Source organism: Pan paniscus, chromosome 20 (assembly GCF_029289425.2).
Source record: "Pan paniscus chromosome 20, NHGRI_mPanPan1-v2.0_pri, whole genome shotgun sequence".
Lineage (NCBI taxonomy): Eukaryota > Metazoa > Chordata > Mammalia > Primates > Hominidae > Pan > Pan paniscus.
Window position 1 is genome coordinate 12,539,355 of NC_073269.2, and position 20,269 is coordinate 12,559,623.

Genomic DNA, 20,269 nt, shown 5'->3' on the forward strand with positions numbered 1-20,269 from the left:
GGGGGCGTGGGTACTGACTGGCCCCCAAACACACACACAGCCACGAAGGCACTGACGTTATTTTTACTGAACCCAGGTTTGTTTTAAAACTTTTTATTTTTTTGTAATCAAGCCAGTCTGAACAGGAATTGGCCCTGTTTTCTGAAATCGCTGACCCAGAACGTAAGATGCTGGCTGTGCCCTGCCCGGAAAAGTGGCCTGGCCCTAAGGGGACTGACCCCGGCAGTGGGTAAATGAGGGGTGCATGTAGACAGGAGTGGGGGGCGGGCTATGACGTGATCTCCTCCCACCCCCATAGAGACTTCGGACGGAGAACCGGCTCCTGAAACAGCGGATTGAAACCCTAGAGAAGGTGAGGGGCGTGGCCACCGTGAGGACATGGTCGCCATGGGGTGTGACCCACCATGCGGGGCATGGCCGCTAACCTGGGGTGGACTCCTCCAAGTCCTCTCCTCTCTGGAGGACTAAGCAGCCCTACCTTCCTGCCCCAGGACCCGACCTGAACCCGATTTGGAGTGCCCTGCAACTGGGGGCGACTCGTATGGTGATTAATCCTGGAGTGGGGGCGAGTTACAACCCAGTGGCCTGCAGCCACGGGAATCCATTTGTGTTCTGCGCCCTCCCCGGCTGCACAGATGGGGAGGGGTGAGGAGGAGGGAGAACTGCCACTTTGATGGACGAGCCCCGTAATTGGGCCACAAGCCACCCCACCCTGTAATTTGGAAGTCTTGCCCTCAAAAGAAAGGAAAGGAAACCCAGTGGAGGAGAAGCGTGGCGCCATGGTGGGGAGCCACAGCCCGGACTCTGCTCCCCAACATGCTAAAGATGGGGGTGGAATCGGGGGCTCACTGAGCCCCAGCCCCGGGAGCCCCCAATTCCTGCTCCTCACTCGTCCTCACTTGACCCTCCACTGGCCACAGGAAGTGGGTCGGCAGCCGGATTTGGTTGCCCTCACCCCAAAGCCTTGTTCTGCCTTAAAATTACAATGCACCCCTCCTCTCCCACTCCCCAGGAGGTCCGCATGAAGCCGAAAGTTCCCCTGCCCCCCACAGTTTTTCCAGCCAGCAGCGGCCCGGCTGACCCTGGAGGGTGGGACAGTGGGTTTCCCAGCCCTGCGGCCTCCCCCACAGCCGCGGGCACCCCCGACCTCCCCGCTCACACAGAACCCCTCTCCAGGACGGAGCTGGCTCTAGCTTTGGTCTTCCTCCGGGTCCTCTCCTGCTGGTTCTCTGGTCTTCCCTCCTCTCTCCCCCGCTTCTAGAGATAGTCCACTGCGTTAGTGACAAGTGGTTCTTGTCTGTCTCCCCTCTCCTGTCCCCGCGCCTTCCGCTCTGCCTCCTCCCCCTGTCGCTGGGAACCCCCTTCGCCGGGTAGGAGAGCGCTGCTCTGGCTGATAGGTTAATCCAGGTACTGTAGCTTTTTATCCCCTCTCCGGATTCCTTCCTGGCCCCTTCCCTGCACCCTGCACATGACAGCCAGTAACCGCCTCTTCCCTGCCATTCTGCGGGCAGGCCTGGCGCCATGCATGGAGCAGCTGGGGACCGCTTCTGGGGGACACAGAGGCTTCCCGGGGGGGCGGGGCATGTGAAGTGGGGAGAAGGGTGTGTGTGGAGGGGCTGTGAGTGCGTTTGGGTGTGAATGTCCACATGCATGTACAGAAAGCTTCCTCCGGGCGACACAGGGTGGGGACCCAGGAGGGCTGGGGAACCTAAAACCATATTCACATAAGGCCCTGGTGTGTGCAGTGCTGCGGTCACACACACACAGAACACATGCACAACACATGCACACACACACGCGCACACACACGCCCGGCCCTCACGCTGCTGCTCTCTGCTCCTACCTGCAATGCCTGCTACCACCTTCTCTAGCTCACCTGCTCCTGCTGCCACCTCATCTTGAATGGCTTTATCTGGAAGCTGCCACCCGCCACCTGGTGGCTTTGAGCCTGGAATGGGGGGCCCAAGTTGGGTAGGGGACAAAGATGAGGTGGGGAAAAAGGGGTCTTAGCTCCAGGCAGGTGGAGGCCCCAGAGCCCAGGACTAGAGAAGATGCTGCTGGGAGAGGTGAATGCCCCTGGGAGCCCAGCCCTGTCCTGCCGGGGCCTCGGCTGTCCCCAGATCCTCACCCTCACCGGCAGAGTCTGGCATGAATAGGCACAGGTGGCCTCGCTGTGCCCCTGGATAAGGATCCCAACTGGGGCAGAGACTGAGAGCCAGAGTGGGGAAGGAGATGGAGCTTTCCAAGCCCAGGGCTAGCTCTGTTCCTCCCGGGCTCCTCCAGGTGTCCTATTCCTGCCTGTCACCCACCCACGTCCCCAGGCCCAGTGGGACGCTCATCCCAGGCTCTGAGTACGGGAGGCCCCCACCTCACTTCCCCCCACCTCCACTCTCTGGGCCTCCCCCTGTGGTGGGAGGCAGGGCCTTGGGTGGGAGCCGAGGGTCACGGCCTCCCCCTGCCCCCTGTCCTCGCTGTTCTCAGGGGCAAGTGACACGGGCGCAGGAGGCGGAGGAGAACTACGTCATCAAGCGGGAGCTGGCGGTGGTGCGGCAGCAGTGCAGCTCGGCGGCCGAGGACCTGCAGAAGGCACAGAGCACCATCCGGCAGCTACAAGAGCAGCAGGTAGGGGCGGGTGTGCAGGGCTGCTGGGCGGGGCCATGCCCCGCGCCCCCGCCCTCGCCCAACGGTTTTCTTTCAGGGCTCATATCTGCCCCGCCTCAGCGCCTGGCCCTCCTGTTCCTTTCTGGGGTAAGGGGAACCCAGAGACAAGCGCAGATTCTCCCCCAGCAGCTCCACATTCTGAGACATCCTGATATCCATTTCTTGCCACCTCATAGTGTGTCTGCAGTATCTGACTTCCCAACCCCCAGCCTCAGCACGGAGGCCTCTGAAGACCGGGCTGTCCCTGCAGGGTTTCCTCTGTGTCACAGGCAGCAGACAGGGCTGTGACTCCTTACGGAGGCTCTTGCCTCTCCCCAGGGTCTGAAGGATTGTTCGGTGTCCCTGGGGGGCCAGCCATGGAGAATGGGAGCAGGGCATCCCGGGACTGTTTGAGGAGCTCTGAGCCAGCAGGGTGGGGCTGAGGGGGCACCCTGAGTGTCTTGAGGGCCATGAACTTTGGGTCCCATGATGGGCAGGCCCATGAGCTGGGGCCCCACCCCAAGATTTGCTTCTCCTGAAAGCTTTTAGAACTTAACTGCGACCTGGTGCAGTGGCTCACGCCTTAATCTCAGCACTTTGGGAGGCTGAGGCAGGTGGATCACCTGAGGTTAGGAGTTCGAGACCAGCCTGGCCAACATGATGAAGCCCCATCTCTAATAAAAATACAAAAATAAGCTGGGTATGGTGGTGCGCACCTGTAGTCCCAGCTACTCAGGAGGCTGAGGCGGGAGAATCACTTGAACCCGGGAGGTGGAGGTTGCAGTGAGCCAAGATGGCACCACCACACTCCAGCCTGGGTGACAGAGCAAGACTCCATCTCAAAAAAAAAACAAAAAAACTTAACTGCAGCTGCATTCAGCAGTTGGCCTTCCTGATCGCAGGGACCACCAGTGGCTGCAGCCCTAAGCCCTGCAGGCCACAGGGACACATGCCCTGGAGGGGCAGGGAGTGACGCTGTAGGTCCCTCTGCCATCCTGGCCTGAACCAGCAGGGCCTGGCAGTGGGGTGTAGGTTGGAGAAACCATGGAGTGCTTGAGAAAGAAGAGCCATCCAATACAGAGGTGCCCCCTCCGCCCCCAGGCCCAGAGACTGTGGCTCAAGCCTTGACCCGGGGATTCTAGGTGATCCACTGCTCCTAGGGAGAAGGAGAGCTTCACTGTTTCTCACTTTTCCCCATGAACCACATCCGTATGATGCTGGCGTTGTGGCCCTCAGAGTCTGTGAGCACTCTTATCCCACCTTGCTCTGAGGCAGCGTGGACATTAGGGAAACTGAGGCTGGGCTCATCCCACCCACTGCATGAGGCCGCCTTTCAGGCTCGTTAGAGAGACTCCACCAGCCACCCCTGAGCTCCAACCTTGGGGGGATGCAGAGATCGGGGAGGCCCAAGGCCACCTCCTCAGGCCCAAAGGGAGGCCACTGCCGGCAATATGAGGTGGCCCAGAGGAGCCACATGGGGCCTGGAGGCCGTCTGGGCTGAGGCAGAGCCACCGTCACACGTGGATCTCAGAGACCCACAGGAAGAGGGTGGTGGCTGGGAGGGCTGAGGCAGTCCCCCAGAGAACTGCCCTGCCAGGCCACAAGGTCCGTGAGAGGGAGCCCGGCTCCCACCCCAGGGACCAGGTATCCTTTTTCAGGTCCAGGTGGCAGTGTCCATCACTCCAGGGGCCCCCACTGGGGAACTTCTGAGAAGCCAGGGCATGGAGCAAGAGGGTGATACCCACAAACTCTTTCTTCATCCTTCCCTGATTTGAAATGGAGGGTGGGATGCAGAGGAGAGAGGTGGAGAGACAGGTGCACAGCCCCAGGCCTCTCCCCCACCCCCCGCCTCGCCCACCATGTGGCTGGAACGGTGACCACCCAGCAAGAACCCATCTCCCACCCTCACCAGTGATCCCAGAAAACCAGTCACTGGGGTCCCGCGGGGCATCCGAAGGCCAAGGCAAGTCCCCTTTCAGAATGTCCCCTCTGTGCAGCCTTTCCAGGAAGGAAGCTGGACCGGGCCAGTTGCATGGATGCCAGGACCTCTAGGCCCTGAGCATCAGGGGATCCAGCCCAGGACACCCCAAGCCTGGGCCCCTCTCCCTGCTGAAGGGCTCTGGGGAGGAGGGGAGAAGCCAGCAGGCATGCAGGCTGCCCATCCCCCAGCCATGGCCTGGGGCCCCACGCAGCTCTCTGCCTCCCCCAGGAGAACCCCCGCCTCACAGAAGACTTCGTGTCCCACCTGGAGACCGAGCTGGAGCAGTCGAGGCTACGGGAGACGGAGACACTGGGGGCCCTTCGGGAGATGCAGGACAAGGTTCTCGACATGGAAAAGGTGCAATGGGGAGGCAGACGGGCAGGTGTTGGGGGGACCCTGGGGCACAGGAGGGGTCCTGGATAAGCTTTGGGAGTGACCCCAGGTCAGAATCCCCCACCCCCATGCACACACAACCATACATATGCACACACACAGCACAACCCCACGCGGGGCATGCCCACGCTCCTGTATGAGGCAAACTCCAGCAGCGTGGCAGCTTCTATGAGCTTCCTGGATACCCGCATCCCACCTGTGTGTGTTTCCCCCAGTACTGGGTTCCAGGAAGGAAGGGGGGAGAGAGGGGGATGGGGGAGGGGGACAGGAAGGAGAGAAAGGAAGGCCCAGGCCCATTGTGCCTGCCTCCCTACACATTCCCATGCAGACACCATCCCAGGGCTTCTGGGTTCCTCCCCAACTGCTCTCTGACTTGGCATCGACTCCACTCTCCCACGGAGCTCCCAGAGGAAGGAAAGCACCCAGGGACCCATTCACACATTCAGCAGGAGCCATTCCCCACCCCCTCGAGCCTGCACTATTTTGGGAGTCCTCCCAAATGGAGGACTGAGAGGCCATCTGCTTCCAGGCCCTCATCACCAGCCAAGAGCTGGGCTCCGCTCCCGCCTCCCTCCACTTCATAGGGAAGTGTGCCTCCAGGACATGCTGCTAGATCTGTCCCAGCCCTAGACCCAAACACGGGTCAGTGCGGACCTCATCCAGAAAGCTGGATTTGGGTCCTGGAGCACAAATCCTCCATCAATGAGCCCTGGGACACCAGGACAGGGCCAAGGCTGGCACTCAGCCTGTTCCCAGGGAGAGGGACTGCCTGGCCTGGTGTGGCCTGGCCTGGGGGCCAGAGGGCAGACAGGGTGTTTCTGCTGGGGCAGGTCCTCCACCTGATCATGTCCCTGAGGGGATGGATCTCAGACCTCAGGGAGTCAGTGTGTGCAGCGCGGCGTTTATGGGGGTTGCCCTAGGACACCCTGTGAGAGTAGGTGCTGTTACTACACCCATTTTATAGCTGAGGAGCTCCAACCGGGTTCCACAGGCGAGTCCGCTCCCCGTGGGCCTTGTCAAGGGGGTCGCCCTCCCCCATCTGAGCCGCCCAAGGCGGAGCTCAGGAGGAAACGTGGCTGGGGGCGTTTGTCCTGCAGGAAGGGCCATGCGGCTGCGCTGCTCCCCCAGGCCCTGACCCCACTCTCCCCGCAGAGGAACAGCTCGCTGCCCGACGAGAACAATGTGGCGCAGCTGCAGGAGGAGCTGAAGGCGCTCAAGGTGCGGGAGGGCCAGGCGGTCGCCTCGACGCGAGAGCTTAAACTGCAGCTGCAGGAGCTCTCGGACACCTGGCAGGTGAGGGCCGGGTGGGCGCCGGCGGGCAGAGCGCCCCCTAGGGCCGTCCCCTCGGGGTTCTTGGGCGGAGGCTGACCGCCGGCCTCTCGGCTTCACCCCCCAGGCCCATCTGGCCCGCGGCGGCCGCTGGAAGGAGTCCCCACGGAAGCTGGTCGTGGGCGAGCTGCAGGACGAGCTGATGAGCGTGCGTCTGCGCGAGGCCCAGGCCCTGGCCGAGGGCCGCGAGCTGCGGCAGCGCGTGGTGGAACTTGAGACGCAGGTGGACTCGGGGGGCCTGCTCGTTGGGGAAGGGGCGTGGTGTCCGTGGCCAGCCCCTGAGTTAGGCCCTGACCGCCGCCGTCCTCCGTCCTCCCTTCCTCCCTATCCCAGGACCACATCCACCGCAACCTTCTGAACCGCGTGGAGGCGGAGCGCGCGGCGCTGCAGGAGAAGCTGCAGTACCTGGCTGCACAGAACAAGGGGCTGCAGACGCAGCTCAGCGAAAGCCGCCGCAAGCAGGCCGAGGCCGAGTGCAAGGTGCAGACCCCCGCGGCCCCGCCCTGCCCGTGGCACCGCCCCCGGACGCGCCCCTACATGAGGCCCCGCCCCCAATCCGCCTCTGCCGGCGTCCTGCCCGCGGTCCTCCCGCCCCCGCCCGCGGCCCCGCCTCCTGACCTGCTCCTGCCCGCGACCCCGCCTCCTGACCACCCCCCCGCGGTCCCGCCTCCTGATCCGCCCCCGCCCGCGGCCACGCCTCCTGACCCGCCCCCGCCCGCACCTCCCTTGCCCGCGGTCCCGCCCCTGCGCGCGGTCCTGCCTCTTGACCCGCCTCCGCCCGCGGCCCCGCCTCCTCATTCGCCCCTGCCCGCGGTCCCGCCCCCTGAAGCGCCGCGTCCCCTGACCCGCCCTCCTTTCCCCCCAATCCCCCGACCCCAGAGCAAGGAGGAGGTGATGGCTGTGCGACTGCGGGAGGCGGACAGCATGGCTGCGGTGGCCGAGATGCGGCAGCGCATTGCCGAGCTGGAGATCCAGGTGAGCGGCGGGGCCGGGGTTGGGGGGCGGGGGCGGGGGCGGGGGCAGGGCCCGGGGCAGGAGCGCGGCCGGACCCCAGGCCCAGCATGGCACTGGCCCCGCGTGACCTGGCGCACCCCGCAGAGGGAGGAAGGCCGCATCCAGGGCCAGCTGAACCACTCGGACTCATCGCAGTACATCCGCGAGCTCAAGGACCAGATCGAGGAGCTGAAGGCCGAGGTGAGCCGGCGCGGGGATGCCGGGGACAGGCCTGGGTTTCGTCGGCCTGGGACGAGCCGAGCGCCGGTGCCTTGCGGAGGATGCGGCTGGGAGGGCGGGGCAGAAGGCCGGTCCACGCCTGCAGCGCCGGTCCCCCGCCCCAGGTGCGGCTGCTGAAGGGCCCGCCGCCCTTCGAGGACCCGCTGGCTTTCGACGGGCTGAGCCTGGCGCGGCACTTGGACGAGGACTCGCTGCCGTCGTCGGACGAGGAGCTACTTGGCGTAGGCGTGGGCGCTGCCCTGCAGGACGCATTGTACCCTCTGTCCCCGCGCGATGCGCGCTTCTTCCGCCGTCTGGAGCGGCCGGCCAAGGACAGCGAGGGCAGCTCAGACAGCGACGCCGATGAGCTGGCCGCGCCCTACAGCCAGGGTCTGGACAACTGAGGCCGTGCCCAGCGCGCCCGGAGTCAGGAGGCCGCAGCCGCGGGGGGCGCCCGGGCAGTCCGCGTTCTGCTCCCCACCTGCCGCACTTGACAAACTACGCGCTCTCTGTGGCTCGGCCACCCCTAAAGCGAGGCCCGGCGAGGCAGCGCAGAGGGTAGGGTCCGACCTGGGCTCCTCAAGACCCCGGGGCAGGCTCTCTCTCCCCAGCAGTGTTTACCCATCTTGGTCTGTACCCCTCCGGGCCCTCTGGCGTTCCAGGGGTGCCTGGAGGGGCTGACTGCTCTCTTAACAGGAGGGCAGAGGGCAGGGGACAGACGACCCAGAGGTCCCAGCACTGAATGAGCAGGCAGCTCCCACCTCCTAGCAGGCTTCCTTCTGGGACAGGGGCGACATTGCTGGGAAGCGCTCAGGAGGTAGCTGAGGCCTGAGGAAGGAGAGCGCCAGCTCTGGGCTGGACATCAGCACCCCACAACACTCCTCGGGATGAAGTGACCCTTGACTAGCCCCTGGCCATCTCTAGGGGAGTCAGGCCGCTGGGGACAGATGGCCAGGCCGGCCTCTCCTGCCTGGCGCAGGCACCGTGGCCCCTGCAGCGGAAACCAAAGTCCCCCTACTATGTGCGGGGCGCCTGGGGACTGAGTGGCTAACGGGAAGCCTCCCTGCTTCTCTGGGGCCAGAGCAGCTTCCAGGAAGTGAAGAGACCCCTCTCCCCAGTGCCCCACATCTTTCTCTGGGAGACACTCGCGCCCCCTATCCTGGCCAGTGATGGAGGGGTATCTCTATGGGGGTCCTCGGTCTCCATCTACTTCCCTTTCTTCCTGTGTTTCCAGCCCCACCCTCAGCCAGAGCCAGGCCCCCAGGCAGGAGCTTCCCAGCGAGCGGCCTCCCCTCACTTCCTCCTGGTGGTCCCGTTGTCTCTGCTGAATCAGAGCTGAGAACGGTGCCAAAATCCAACGATGCCCCCCAGGCCCCTTCCTCCCTTCCCCCGGCCCCCCGGGCCTCATGACCCTGGGGGCTGCCCCCCTCGGTGCTCCCGGAGCCTCCAGTAGAGTAGCGTCACAAGCAATCTCCCTGGCGCTTCCTGGGTGGGGACCCCTGCTCCGTCCCCGCTTCCTAGCTGCCCACTTTTCAGTGTTACGAAGCCTGGGGACCAGGGCAGGCACCCACGGGGCTCTCCACACGCCCCCTACACTGCCCGCCACCATTTTGCACACTGCCTGTTCACTCCACATGTCGCCCAGGCGGGAAAGATGGAAAATAAAGTGTATTTACACAGTCACGGACTGGCCTGCGGGCTGGGAGGAGAATCACAAGCAGCGGTGGGTGCCCAGCCCAGGGACCAAAAACCGTGCTGAGGGAAGGCGGGGCTGTCCTTGCCCTCAGGAGCTCCCCACAGTCTCATAGAATGGGGGTGGGAGAGGATAGAAGGGCATTCAGTTTGGGGGCAGGGCATGATTTCCCACCGGGTGAATCAACTTGGGCCTCCCCTGAAGGAGAGAGGCATGCCGAATCGCTGGGCTTCAGGAAGCACAGGACCTGGTTGCATTCATTCTGCTCACGCCTCCAGGGGTAATGTGGGGTACTCTGCCCTGTGCCTGGCTCTGAGGGGGTCTCCAGTGGAGCAGAGGAGACAGGCACTGGGCAGGGGGAAGCCTGCACTAATGTGGTAGGTGCTCAATAGACAAATGTGCAGGGAGATCAGGGAAGGCTTCCTGGGGGAGGTGGTGTCAGGGCCTCTTCCAGGGGTAAAAGCATAAAGATCAGACCAACAGGAGGCACACCATACCTAGGAAGGAGGAACAGGAAAGCCTGGGCGTGGTCAGATCAAGAAGGGACTGCTTACGTCAGGAGAGGGAGTTTGGGCTTTGAACTGGGGGCCATTGGGAGCCCATGGAGGGCTTAGGTAAGAGAGCCCCATCAGATGGACCACAGAGTCTGTGAGGGGGCCAGTGCAGGGAGGACAGTGAGTAGGGGGCAGAAAGAGTCCTTTGTGGGGTTCCCCACAGAGCTGAGGCAGAGTCCCAGCTGCTGGGTGGCGGTGGGTGGCGGGGTGGAGGACAGAGCCAGGAGTGGCAAAGCAAAGCTTCCTAGAGGAACTCAAGGCAGTCGACTCACTGAAACGTCCATCTCCTGGGTTCCAGTGATTCCCCTGCCTCAGCCTCGAGAGTAGCTGAAACTGTAGGCACCTACGACCGTGCCTGGCTAATTTGTTTCGTTTTGTTTTTTGAGAGGGAGTCTCACTCTGTCACCCAGGCTGGAGTGCAGTGGCACGATCTCGGCTAACTGCAACCTCTGCCTGCCGGTTTCAAGTGATTCTCCTGCCTCAGCCTCCTGAGTAGCTGGGACTACCGGCGCCCGCCACCACATCTGGCTAATTTTTTTTTTTTAGACGGAGTTTCACTCTTGTTGCCCAGGCTGGAGTGCAATGGTGTGATTTTGGCTCACTGCAACCTCTGCCTCCCAGGTTCAAGCAATTCTCCTGCTTCAGCCTCCCAAGTAGCTGGGATTACAGACATGCGCCACCACACCTGGCTAATTTTGTATTATTTTTAGTAAAGATGGGGTTTCACCATTTTGGCCAGGATAGTTTCGAACCCCTGACCTCAGGTGATCCACCCGCCTCCCAAAGTGCTGGGATTACAAGCATGAGCCACTGCGCCCGGCCCAATTTTTGTATTTTTTTTTTTAAGTAGAGACTGGTTTTCACCATATTGGCCAGGCTGGTCTCAAACTCCTGACCTCAGGTGATCTGCCCTCCTCGGCCTCCCAAAGTGCTGGGATTACAGGCGTCAGACATGGCGCACAGCCCCCAGAGGCGGAAACATAATTGGGTTCAGGCAGATGCCAGCCAGGACCTGCCCTCTGCACCCAGTGTGGGTCCACAAAGTGCTCCCTACCCCCATGCCTGACAGCCAAGCAAAGGACATGACACTGCTTGTGTACTGAGACAGCCAAGTCCCATGTACTGTCGTATCACATGCCACAGCTCTCCTGGCCACACACGGTGCAGATGTAACCCTGGGGACCCTCACAGTCACTGTCCGTGCCTCCTGCTTCCATGGTAATTCCACCCCCGCTGGCTGCCCAGGACGGGGCAGGACCGCAGAGGAATTGTCTGAGGTTCTGCCCTGTCCTTCCCAGCAGCTGGCCTTGAGCCCCAGCTCCCCAGCATGTCAGGAGTCGGCCTTGGGCTTGTCCCAGAGTCTGGAAACAAAGACACCCAGGTCCCCAACCCCACCAGGGCCCAGCTTGAGAGGACACCTCTATGGTTTGCCACAAAACTCTGACCGAAGGACTGTGCTGGCGTCCTCCTCCTCCACCTCCCAGGGTTGCAGGTGGCAGTGCCCCTCCAGGCCAGAGCCCATTTCTCCTCAGACCCCAGGCTAGGAGGTGCCTTGTCTGGGATGGGGACAGGCAGGACTTGCTGGTCTGTGACTGACAGGAACCTGGTCACAGGATGGTGTAAGGGTACTGGGTCCAGGGGCAGAGGCAGGGCTGAGGGCCCAAGGCCAGATCCTACTCTGTCTTCTTACCCACTTGGGGATGTCACCATCATTCTTGGTGCCATGCAGGAGACCCGGGGGAGGAAAGGCCTAGCAGGGGAGCTCTCTGCAGGGGCACTGGGAACAGGGAGAGACTGGCTAGGGTTTGAAAGGCTCCAGAGCTGGGGGTTAGGGTTAGGGTTCGTTGGGGGAGGAAGGGCAGGAAACTCTGATTGGAGGGGGCCTGTGAAGATGTTTGGGAATCTGATAAGGACGCCTGAGGAAGGGGACAGGGCAAGGATGCCATGGGGGTGGGATGCACCAAGTGGCACTTTAAGGGTGGCACTTTGGAGACAGGGTGCAGTGTGAGGACTCCCCCATCTCCCACCTAGCCCTGGGAGAGGCCACTTCTTCCTGCAATCCCCTACCGGGGCAGTTGGCCCGGGACCCTGCACCAGCCGAAGGGCCATGGGAAGGGGTCCCCCATCCTTGCCTCAGTGCCCTCCAATCTTCCCACCTGTTCCCCAGGAGTGCTAGTTCCTCGCATCGAGTTTGAAAAGTGTGTCAGGCCAGGCGCGGTGGCTCACGCCTGTAATCCCAGCACTTTGGGAGGCTAAGGGCAGATCACCTGAGGTCAGGAGTTCAAGACTAGCCTGGCCAACATGGTGAAACCGTGTCTCTACGAAAAATACAAAAATTAGCCGGGTGTGGTGGCGCGCACCTGTAATCCCAGCTACTCGAAAGACTGAGGCAGGAGAACTGCTTGAACCCGGGAGGCAGAGGTTGCAGTGAGCCGAGATAGCACTATTGCACTCCAGCCTGTGCAGAGAGCAAAATTCTGTCTCAAAATAATTTAAAAAACAGGCCAGGCCCGGTGGCTTATGCCTGTAATCCCAGCACTTTGGGAGGCCAAGGGGGGCAGATTACGAGGTCAAGAGATCCAGACCACCCTGGCCAACATGGTGAAACCCTGTCTCTACTAAAAATACAAAAATTAGCTGGGCGTGGTGGCATGTGCCTGTAGTCCCAACTACTTGGGAGGCTGAGGCAGGAGAATCGCTTGAACCCGGGAGGTGAAGGTTGCAGTGAGCCGAGATCGCGCCATTGCACTCCAGCCTGGCGACAGAGCGAGACTCCGTCAAAAAAAAAAAAAAAAAAAAGAATTAGAATAGAATAGAAAAGCGTTCCAGTCGCTCCTTCACCTCGGCCACGCACTGACTCATCCACTCGGGCGCACAGCCCCTGCCAGGCCCCTCCTGCGCCGAACGTTTCCACCAGAAGTCGGATACCAAGAAGCCCAAGTTCACACACGTGGCTGGGTGCGCGGCACCAGATGGCCGGGACTCGGCATGGCCCCGCCCTAGCCCCACCTGGCCTGCCCCTTCTCTCCTAGAAGAGGAAAACCGCACTTTATCCAGAGCTCCAACCGGTTCGCGCACAGCCGCCAGCAAGGCCTTATCTGGCCTGGCCCCCGCGCCGCTCAGCCTGCTGGAGGCCCCCAGCCCCAGTCCTCTCTGTGACAGTGAAGGTGTGCAAGTCCCAGTGTCCCAGTTTTATTGCAAACTCAGGCTGTGCGGGGTGGGCAATACACTGCACACGGGGCGGGACTCGGGGAAACGGGGCGTGTCCTAGGCCAAAGGGGCGGAGCTCGAGGGGCGGGCCTAGGTCAAAGCTGTGGGTAGGTCCCGAGCCTCCGAGGCCAAAGGCTCAGGCTCTAGGGAGCTAAGACTAATCCACCCAGCGGGGCTCCAGGGCAGTGGAGGCGGGGTCTAAAACAAACGGCGTACCCGGAGGGGCGGATCCTAAGGCAGGGGTGGGGTGTAGCAGGCGGGGCTGTGGTCTGGCTCAGTGGAAGGTCTCCACCTCCACCACGGTCCAGTCACCCTGCGGGGAGGCCACGTCGTCCGGAGAGAAGCTGGTGACCGAGGTGATGCTGGCACGGGACTCGTCCAGGGGAGACAGTAGTTCGGCCCAGCGGCCGAGTTCGGCGTCGCTGAGTGCAGCCCGGGCGCCCCCCGTGACGCCACCACCCTCCGCACCTCCTGGGCCCCCGCCGCTGCCGCCCGCGGCACCCTCGGCAGCCGCCAGCAGCAGCGTCCGGCTCAGCAGGTGCTGCACGACGCTCGCCTGCAGCGCCCCCAGTGGCAGCTCGCCCAGGCGCGCCTGCTTCGGGCTCCGCGAGGACGCCCCCGCCCCGGCCCCAGCCACCACCTTCCCACCGCTCGTGCCGGGACTGGGCCCCGGATCCAGTGCGCCTGGGGCGGGGGTCGCCGTCTCGGGCCCTTCAGTCTCGTAGATGGTGCACAGACTGTCAGCAGAGCCCGGTCCGGTTGCGGGAGGCCACGGCAGGGGCGCACCTGCGGGGAGAGACGCCAGGTGGGCCGTGGGGGTGATAAGCCCCGCCCCTGCCTCAAGGTCCCGCCTCCTTGTCTAAGCTCCGCCCCGGACCCAGCTGTCCCGCCCCTGAGCTGCGAAGCCTCGCCTCCGACCCCGCCCACAGCCAGGCCGGGTCTGGGGTGCCCCTTACCTGGGGCTCCGCGGAAAGCCAGCGGCGGAGCGGGGCCTCGACTCCAGGCAGCCGGGTGGCAAGCGGCGAGCTCTGCGTCGGGGGGCGGGGAGGCTGCGGCGCCGCCCTCGGGCCCGCTGTCGTAGCCACGCAGCTCCTCTGGCGTGCTCGTGGCGCTGCTGCTGTGGCCGGCCAGGTCCGGGCCGCTCAGCGTGCTGGACGGGCTGCGCGAGGGCGGCGGCGGCGGGCCGGGGGCCAACGCCAGGGTCAGCCGTGGGCCCGAGACGGAGGTATCCGGACCCGGGGTCGGGGGGCGGCGTGGGGCCTGCAGGGTGGGTGAGGCAGGGGGAGAGGGAGGGACCTGCAGAAGGGGCGCTGCCAGAACAGGTGGGGCCTGTGGAGGAGGTGTGGCCAAAGGAGACATTGGGGGTGAGGCAGAGGGTGAGAAAGGGGCCTGCCCAGGGAGTGAGGCAGGCGGAGAGGGAAGGGCCTGCAGAGGAGGAGCGGCAAGAAGGGGTGAGACCCGTGGAGGGGGCTTGGCCAAAGGAGACATTGGGAGTGAGGCAGGGGGAGAGGGCAGGACCTGCAGAGGAGGAGCGGCAAGAAGGGGTGGGACCCGTGGAGGGGGCGTGGCCGAAGGAGACATTGGGGGAGAGGCAGGGGGAGAGGGTGGGACCTGCAGAGGAGGCGCAGCGAGAGGGGGTGGGGCCTGTGGAGGGGGCGTGGCTGAAGGAGACATTGGGGGAGAGGCAGGGGGAGAGGGTGGGACCTGCAAAGGAGGTGCGGCTAGAGAGGGTGGGGCCTGTGAAAGGGGCGTGGCCGAAGGAGACACTTGGGGTGAGGCAGGGGGAGAGAAAGGGGCCTGCAGAAGGTGCACTGCCAGAGCATTTGGGGCCTGTGGAGAGGGTGTGGCCAAAGGAGACAGAGGGGGTGAGGCAGGGGGAGAGGGAGGGGCCTGCAGAGGAGGCAAGGCCAGGGCAGGTGGGGCCTGTGGAGGGGGCGTGGCCAAAGGAGACAGAGGGGGAGAGGGCAGGCCCTGCAAAGGGGGTGAGGCCAGAGCAGGTGGGGCCTGTGGAGGAGGCGTGGCTATGGAAGAGGGCGTCTCCGGAGGGGGCGTGGTCAATGGCGAAGGTGGTGCTTGCAGAGGGCGTGGGGCTGGGCAAGGTGGAGTCTCCAGATGGGGTGTGGTCAGGGAAGCAGAAGCTGTCTGCAGAGGAGGTGGGGCTAGAGAAGGTAGGTTCTCCAGAGGGGATGTGGTCAGGGGAGCAGAAGCTGTCTGCAGAGGAGGCGGGGCTAGAGAAGGTAGGTTCTCCAGAGGGGGTGTGGTCAGGGGAGCAGGAGGTGTCTGCAGAGAGGGCGGGGCTAGGGAAGATTGGGTCTCCAGAGGGGGCATGATCAGGGAAGAGAGAGGTGCCTGAGGAGAGTGGGAGGCCAGAGAAGATAGCGCCTGCAGAGGGTGTATGGTCAGGGTTGAGTTTAGGGGTGAGACAGCAGGAGAGAGAGAAGTCTGCAGAGGGGGTGAGGCAGGAAGGGAAAGAGAGGCCTGCAGAGTGGGTGAATCAGGGGGAGTAGAGGCCGGCCGAGAAGGTGAGGTCAAAGAAGCTTGGGTTTGCCTAGGGGACATTGTCAGGAAAGAATGTGTGGCCTGCAGAGTGGGTGAGCCCAAAGAAGTTGTGGCCTGCAGAGAGGACAAAGCCAGAGGAGAGGGAGGTGCCTGCAGAGACGGTAAGGTCAGAGAATGTGGGACCTGTATTGGGGAAATGGTCTGGAGAGAGGGCAGGGCCTGCATAGGGGGCGTAGTCATAGAAGGTGGGGCCTGTGGGTGGGGCGGAGCCTGCAGAGGCGGTGAGGCCAAAAGAGAGGGAGAAACTAGAGGAGGATCCTGCAGAGAGACTGTGGTCAAAGGAGAGGGAGAGGCCTGCAAAGGGAATGTGGCCAGAAGAGGAGAGTCCTGCAGAGGAAGAGTGGCCAGAGTGTGGGGCATGGCCTGGAGAGAGGGCGGAGACGGGGAAGGACTGGCCTGCGGAGGGGGCGTGGTCAGAGCAGAAAGGCCTGGCTGAGGGAGTGCGGCCAGGGGAAAAGCCGGATTCCCCAGAGATGTTGCCGGAGAAACAGGGCCTTGTAGAGGAGACATGGCTGACAGAGGAGGTGTGGCCAAGGGAGAGAGGAGAGTCGGAAGAGAGGGCAACGCTGGATTAGCTTGGGTGGGGGGCATACTCTGCAGAGGAGATGAAACTGATGGAGAGACTGAAGCCACAAAAGCGGCTGTGGCCAGGGAAGAGACGCCTGCTTCTGGAAAGGACATAATCAGCTGTGTGGGTGGAGCTTGTGAGGGGGGCGTGGCTGGTGGAGAGGGGAGGGTCTGCAGAGAGGGTGGAGCAGAGGGAGAAGGAGGGGCTAGAGGAAGGGGCGTGGCCAACTGACAGGTAAGGCTCGACGAGTGGGGCGTGGCCGGCAGGGTGGGCGGGGCCTGACTTTGGAGAGCGGCTGGCGGAGGGGGCGTTACCGGTGGAGAGGGAGGGAGCGTGGCTGGCAGGGGAGTGGCTGCGTTGTCGGGAGGCGGTACGGATCTTGCCTTGGTACCCGATGGAGAGGGTGTGGCCAAAGGAGAGGAAGAAAGCGGGCCTAGTGCTGGGGCTGCGTCCTTCCTTGGGGGTGTGACCTGAGGGGGTCGCAGAGCCTGCAGTCCTTTCGGCTTGGGCTGCGAGGGATGCGCAGGAGCCCTGGGTGTTCCGCGGGCTGAGGGCCCAGAACGGGCTGGGGAGGAGAGAGGGGTGGCGCTGGAGCTCAGGGAGCGCGAGGTCGGCCGCTGGAGACCCCCACCGGCGCTGGGCCGCCTCCTGGCAGCCGGGCTTGGCTCGGTGGTACTGTGCTCCGAGGCGCTGCTCACTGATTTCCGGGGGCCCTCTGTCGAGGGCCGTGGCCGGGCACTCGGAGCTGGCCGGGGGAGCCCCACCTCGGTGCCCGCAGCCCGGGACCGACGGGCCATGGCCGGGGACGGGGTTCCTGGGGTAGGCCCGGAAGTGTCTGGAGAAAAAGTAGAAGGCCAAGGGTCACCGATACCTCTGAGGCGGCTCCCCTCGCTGCCCAGGAACCCCACTCTTCTCCAGGTCACGTACCTTTCCGTGCCCCAGCGCTGAGGGCACTCCTTTTGGGAGCCTCTGTAGCTTTTCCTCTGGCCACAGTTTCCTCCGCTGAGATCCGGAGTCCCTTCTGGCCAAGAGGGCCTGGCCTGGAGACAGAAGGGGCCACGCTCAGGCCTAGGTCTTTGTTTGGCTTCCCAAGTCTCTATTTTCCCATCTGTGAAATGGGCATGTGCCCTCTCTGAGGACCAATAATGGCTTTCACCCAATTTGTGCCCAGTGACCTGCAAGTGCTCCCGCGCCCCAACTCGTGTAAAATAAAAGGTTCCAGACTCTGTGAGGCTAACCCTGGCTTAGGAGACTGGGGGAGAGGGAGCAGGTTACCTGGTGGTCCCGCTGGCACGCCCTGGGCTAGAAACAGCGCCTGGGCTGGTGTTCTTGGCAGGAGGAGCTCTCTCCCCTCTCCCAGAGGCTGGGGGCCTGGAGGCTGCGGGGAGAAGGCCGAGTCACAGGTGCCCCGGAGAGGTGGCAGTGGAGGTGAGACTGGACAGGTATTGGAAGGGGGAGGGAAGATGGGGGCGGAGCTGAGGAAGGAGGCTGGGGTACCAGGGTTTCGGGAACTTGTCCCAGCACTCCGCGTTGGTCCCGCTCGGGGAGCAGACTCGGGAATAGTGGCCCCGCCGATGCCCCCCGCTCGCTCTGCCAGAGGCTTTCGCCCCACTGCTCCCGCAGCTCCCAGAACTCGGAGGGCTGCGGGAGTTACTGGGGGAGGGGGTCGAGGAGAGCCTGGGGGCCTGGGGGTCAGAAGTCCAGGAGCGCGAGCAGCCGGCGTCCGCGCGGCGGCCCCTGCCTTCGCCTTATCTCTCTTCTTGTCCATCTTGCACCTGAAGAGACAAACCGGTCCGCATCCCAGGTTCTGGACAGCTACGCCGCCTCCAGAGATCTGGACTCTGCTACCTCACTGCCCTTTCGCAGCATCGCCACCCATGGACACTCAAACCTCGGCCTCGGCTTCCATCCGCTCGGCTCCCACGCACCTACACCCACTCGCCAGCCCCACTGCTCCTCGCTGTCCCCAAGTCCCACCCCCCACCGCTTTTCCCTAAAGCGAAGAGGCCCTGCCCGCCCCAGCCCACCGCCGCCCCCGCCTCGGCTCCAATTCAGGACAGATCTCCACGCCCCTGCCCCTTGCCCCTTCAGGGACTCAGACCGCCAGCCTCGAGGGCAGGGGACTGCCACGGGCTCAGGATGTCGCATCCCTCCAGACCCGGAGCGCACGCCCGGGTCTCCCCGCCAGCCCCCATCGGCCTCCCCTGGCCTCCCCGAGGGATGCCTGCACCTGCCGGGAGGCAGAGCGGCCCCGCTGCCCGCGAACGGGCTCCAGGAGACAAAGAGCCGCGTCCCGGGCCCGACCCCTCCCCCAGCCGGGCCTGGCCCGCGCCCAGCCTCTCCACCTGCTCGCGTCGCGCTCACCTCCGCCTCCGGCCTCCGGCCGCTCCTCGCAGAGTCGCCTGGGGTGGGGCCCGGGCCGGAGCGACGCGGTGGCCGCCAGCGGCGAGGAGGCGAGGGGAGGGGGCTGCGGGCTGCGGCGCCGGGGGAGCCGAGCCGGTCCCGCCCCTCGGCCGCGGGCGGGAGAGCCGGGGGCGCGCGCTCGATCCGGACCCGGGAGCGCGGCCGGCGGAAGCGCGCCGAGGGGGATGGGGGAGAAGCGCGCTTTGGAGAGAGGGGTGGCTTCTCTGCGGTCCGGGGGAAGCCTGTTTCCCCAGCTGCGCCTGAGGAACCCAGAGAGTCAACGGTTGGGACTGGGGGAGCAAATCCCTGGGGTCCTCCACTGTCTTCCCCAACACATACACCTGCCCCGACCCCCACCACAACCACCTGGCACCAAGGACCGCCTGGACGCGGATAGGCTGGGCCCTGGCAACCAGGAGGCGGGACCACCGCGCCTCTGGCCCACACACCAATCCGGCCGCTCGGTGGCCCTGGCACTATCCAGTCCTTCGCGTCTGCGAAAGCTAGGCCGCCCAGGGTCTCTGGGGGGCAGCCGCCCTCCGCCCCACACCCGAAGGTGTTCCCCAGACGCCAGGAAACCCCTTATCTGGTTGGGGGGTCGAGGGACTGCTAAGAGAATGCTGCCCTGGGAATTTCAGGATGCAAGGTAGACCCCAGATTTTGGGGAAGAGAAAGAAAGGAATAGGAGGGAGAGCGACAGAAGACACAGTATATTCTGTGAGAGGTGACCCAGCCGTCTGCAGGGTAGAGCACGCCCACCCTCCACACCCTCCACACCCTCCCAGCTAACGGGATGTCAAGTCAGCCCAGGCTTCCTGGCAGAGCTGGGCTTCCGGGGGACAAGGTTCTGTCGACCTAGCAGGTGTCAAAACAAGTGCATAAGGCCGGGCGCGGTGGCTCACACCTGTAATCCCACTGCTTTGGGAGGCTGAGGCGGGCGGATCACTTGAGCTCAGGAGTTCGAGACCAGTCTGGCCAACATGGCGAAACCCTGTCTCTACCAAAAAATACAAAAATTAGCCGGGCATGCTGGCGAGCACCTGTAATCCCAGCTACTCGGGAGGCTGAGGCAGGAGAATCGCTTGAACCCGGGAGGCGGAGGTTACAGTGAGCCGAGATTGCGCCACTGCACTCCAGCCTGGGCAACAGAGTGAGACTCTGTCTCAAAAACAAAAACAAACAAAAAAACAAAAACGCAAGTTCATGAAGGACGCAGAAGATCCTTTACAAGGGTCCCAGCCCAGCCGGAGCGAGTGGGAGGTGTCCTGTTGCTGACTTCAGCCAGGGCAGGGGCCTTGGTGGAGAGCTGTGCTCCAGGACTGCGGCATGAAGAGGGTGGGAGCCTGAGGGTGGAAATGGCCATTCCTCAGCTCCCTCTCCTTATAAGAAGAGTCTGGGCCAGGCATGGTGGCTCAGGCCTGTAATCCCAGTACTTTGGGAGGCCGAGGTGGGCGGATCACAAGGTCAGGAGATCGAGATCATCCTGGCTAACACGGTGAAACCCCGTCTCTACTAAAAATACAAAAAATTAAACGGGTGTGGTGGCGGGCGCCTGTAGTCCCAGCTACTCGGGAGGCTGAGTATGGCCTGAGTATGGCTGAGAATGGCGTGAACCCGGGAGGCAGAGCTTGCAGTGAGCCGAAATCGTGCCACCTTATTCCAGCCTGGGCGACAGTGCAAGACTCTGTCACACATACACAAAAAAAGAGTCTGGCCTTGTCACCTCT

The 20,269-nt window shown here is 63.6% G+C and overlaps 2 protein-coding genes across 6 annotated transcripts in view; one reads left to right on the forward strand and one right to left on the reverse strand.

The window, feature by feature from the left end:
* The window catches only part of EVI5L (ecotropic viral integration site 5 like), a 34,780-nt gene extending 25,542 nt beyond the window's left edge, over positions 1–9,238 (forward strand). For 3 of the 4 annotated variants that reach the window (XM_055103586.2, XM_034946839.2, XM_034946841.2), the window contains exons 11-20: positions 299–352; positions 1,375–1,407; positions 2,482–2,622; positions 4,850–4,978; positions 6,167–6,307; positions 6,411–6,566; positions 6,677–6,823; positions 7,223–7,318; positions 7,442–7,537; positions 7,681–9,238. In XM_055103586.2, the coding sequence (XP_054959561.1) occupies positions 299–352; positions 1,375–1,407; positions 2,482–2,622; positions 4,850–4,978; positions 6,167–6,307; positions 6,411–6,566; positions 6,677–6,823; positions 7,223–7,318; positions 7,442–7,537; positions 7,681–7,959 (1,272 nt within the window). In that variant the 3' untranslated portion in view covers positions 7,960–9,238. The remainder of the gene's footprint in view (positions 1–298; positions 353–1,374; positions 1,408–2,481; positions 2,623–4,849; positions 4,979–6,166; positions 6,308–6,410; positions 6,567–6,676; positions 6,824–7,222; positions 7,319–7,441; positions 7,538–7,680) is intronic. The other variant, XM_034946840.2, reaches the window with a different exon arrangement.
* Positions 9,239–12,972: 3,734 nt separating this feature from the next.
* PRR36 (proline rich 36) lies at positions 12,973–18,905 on the reverse strand. 2 transcript variants are annotated; one of them, XM_034944328.3, is made up of 6 exons: positions 18,504–18,905; positions 17,637–17,914; positions 17,415–17,517; positions 17,067–17,179; positions 13,969–16,974; positions 12,973–13,798 (listed from the first exon to the last, which is right to left on the reverse strand). In XM_034944328.3, exons 2-6 carry the CDS (start codon positions 17,905–17,907, stop codon positions 13,287–13,289), a joined length of 4,005 nt encoding a protein of 1,334 aa, XP_034800219.3. In that variant the 5' UTR covers positions 17,908–17,914; positions 18,504–18,905; the 3' UTR covers positions 12,973–13,286. The 2 variants fall into 2 exon arrangements, with proteins under 2 accessions (XP_034800219.3, XP_034800220.3); XM_034944329.3 differs by lacking the exon at positions 18,504–18,905 and adding an exon at positions 18,370–18,476.
* Positions 18,906–20,269: the final 1,364 nt, after the last annotated feature.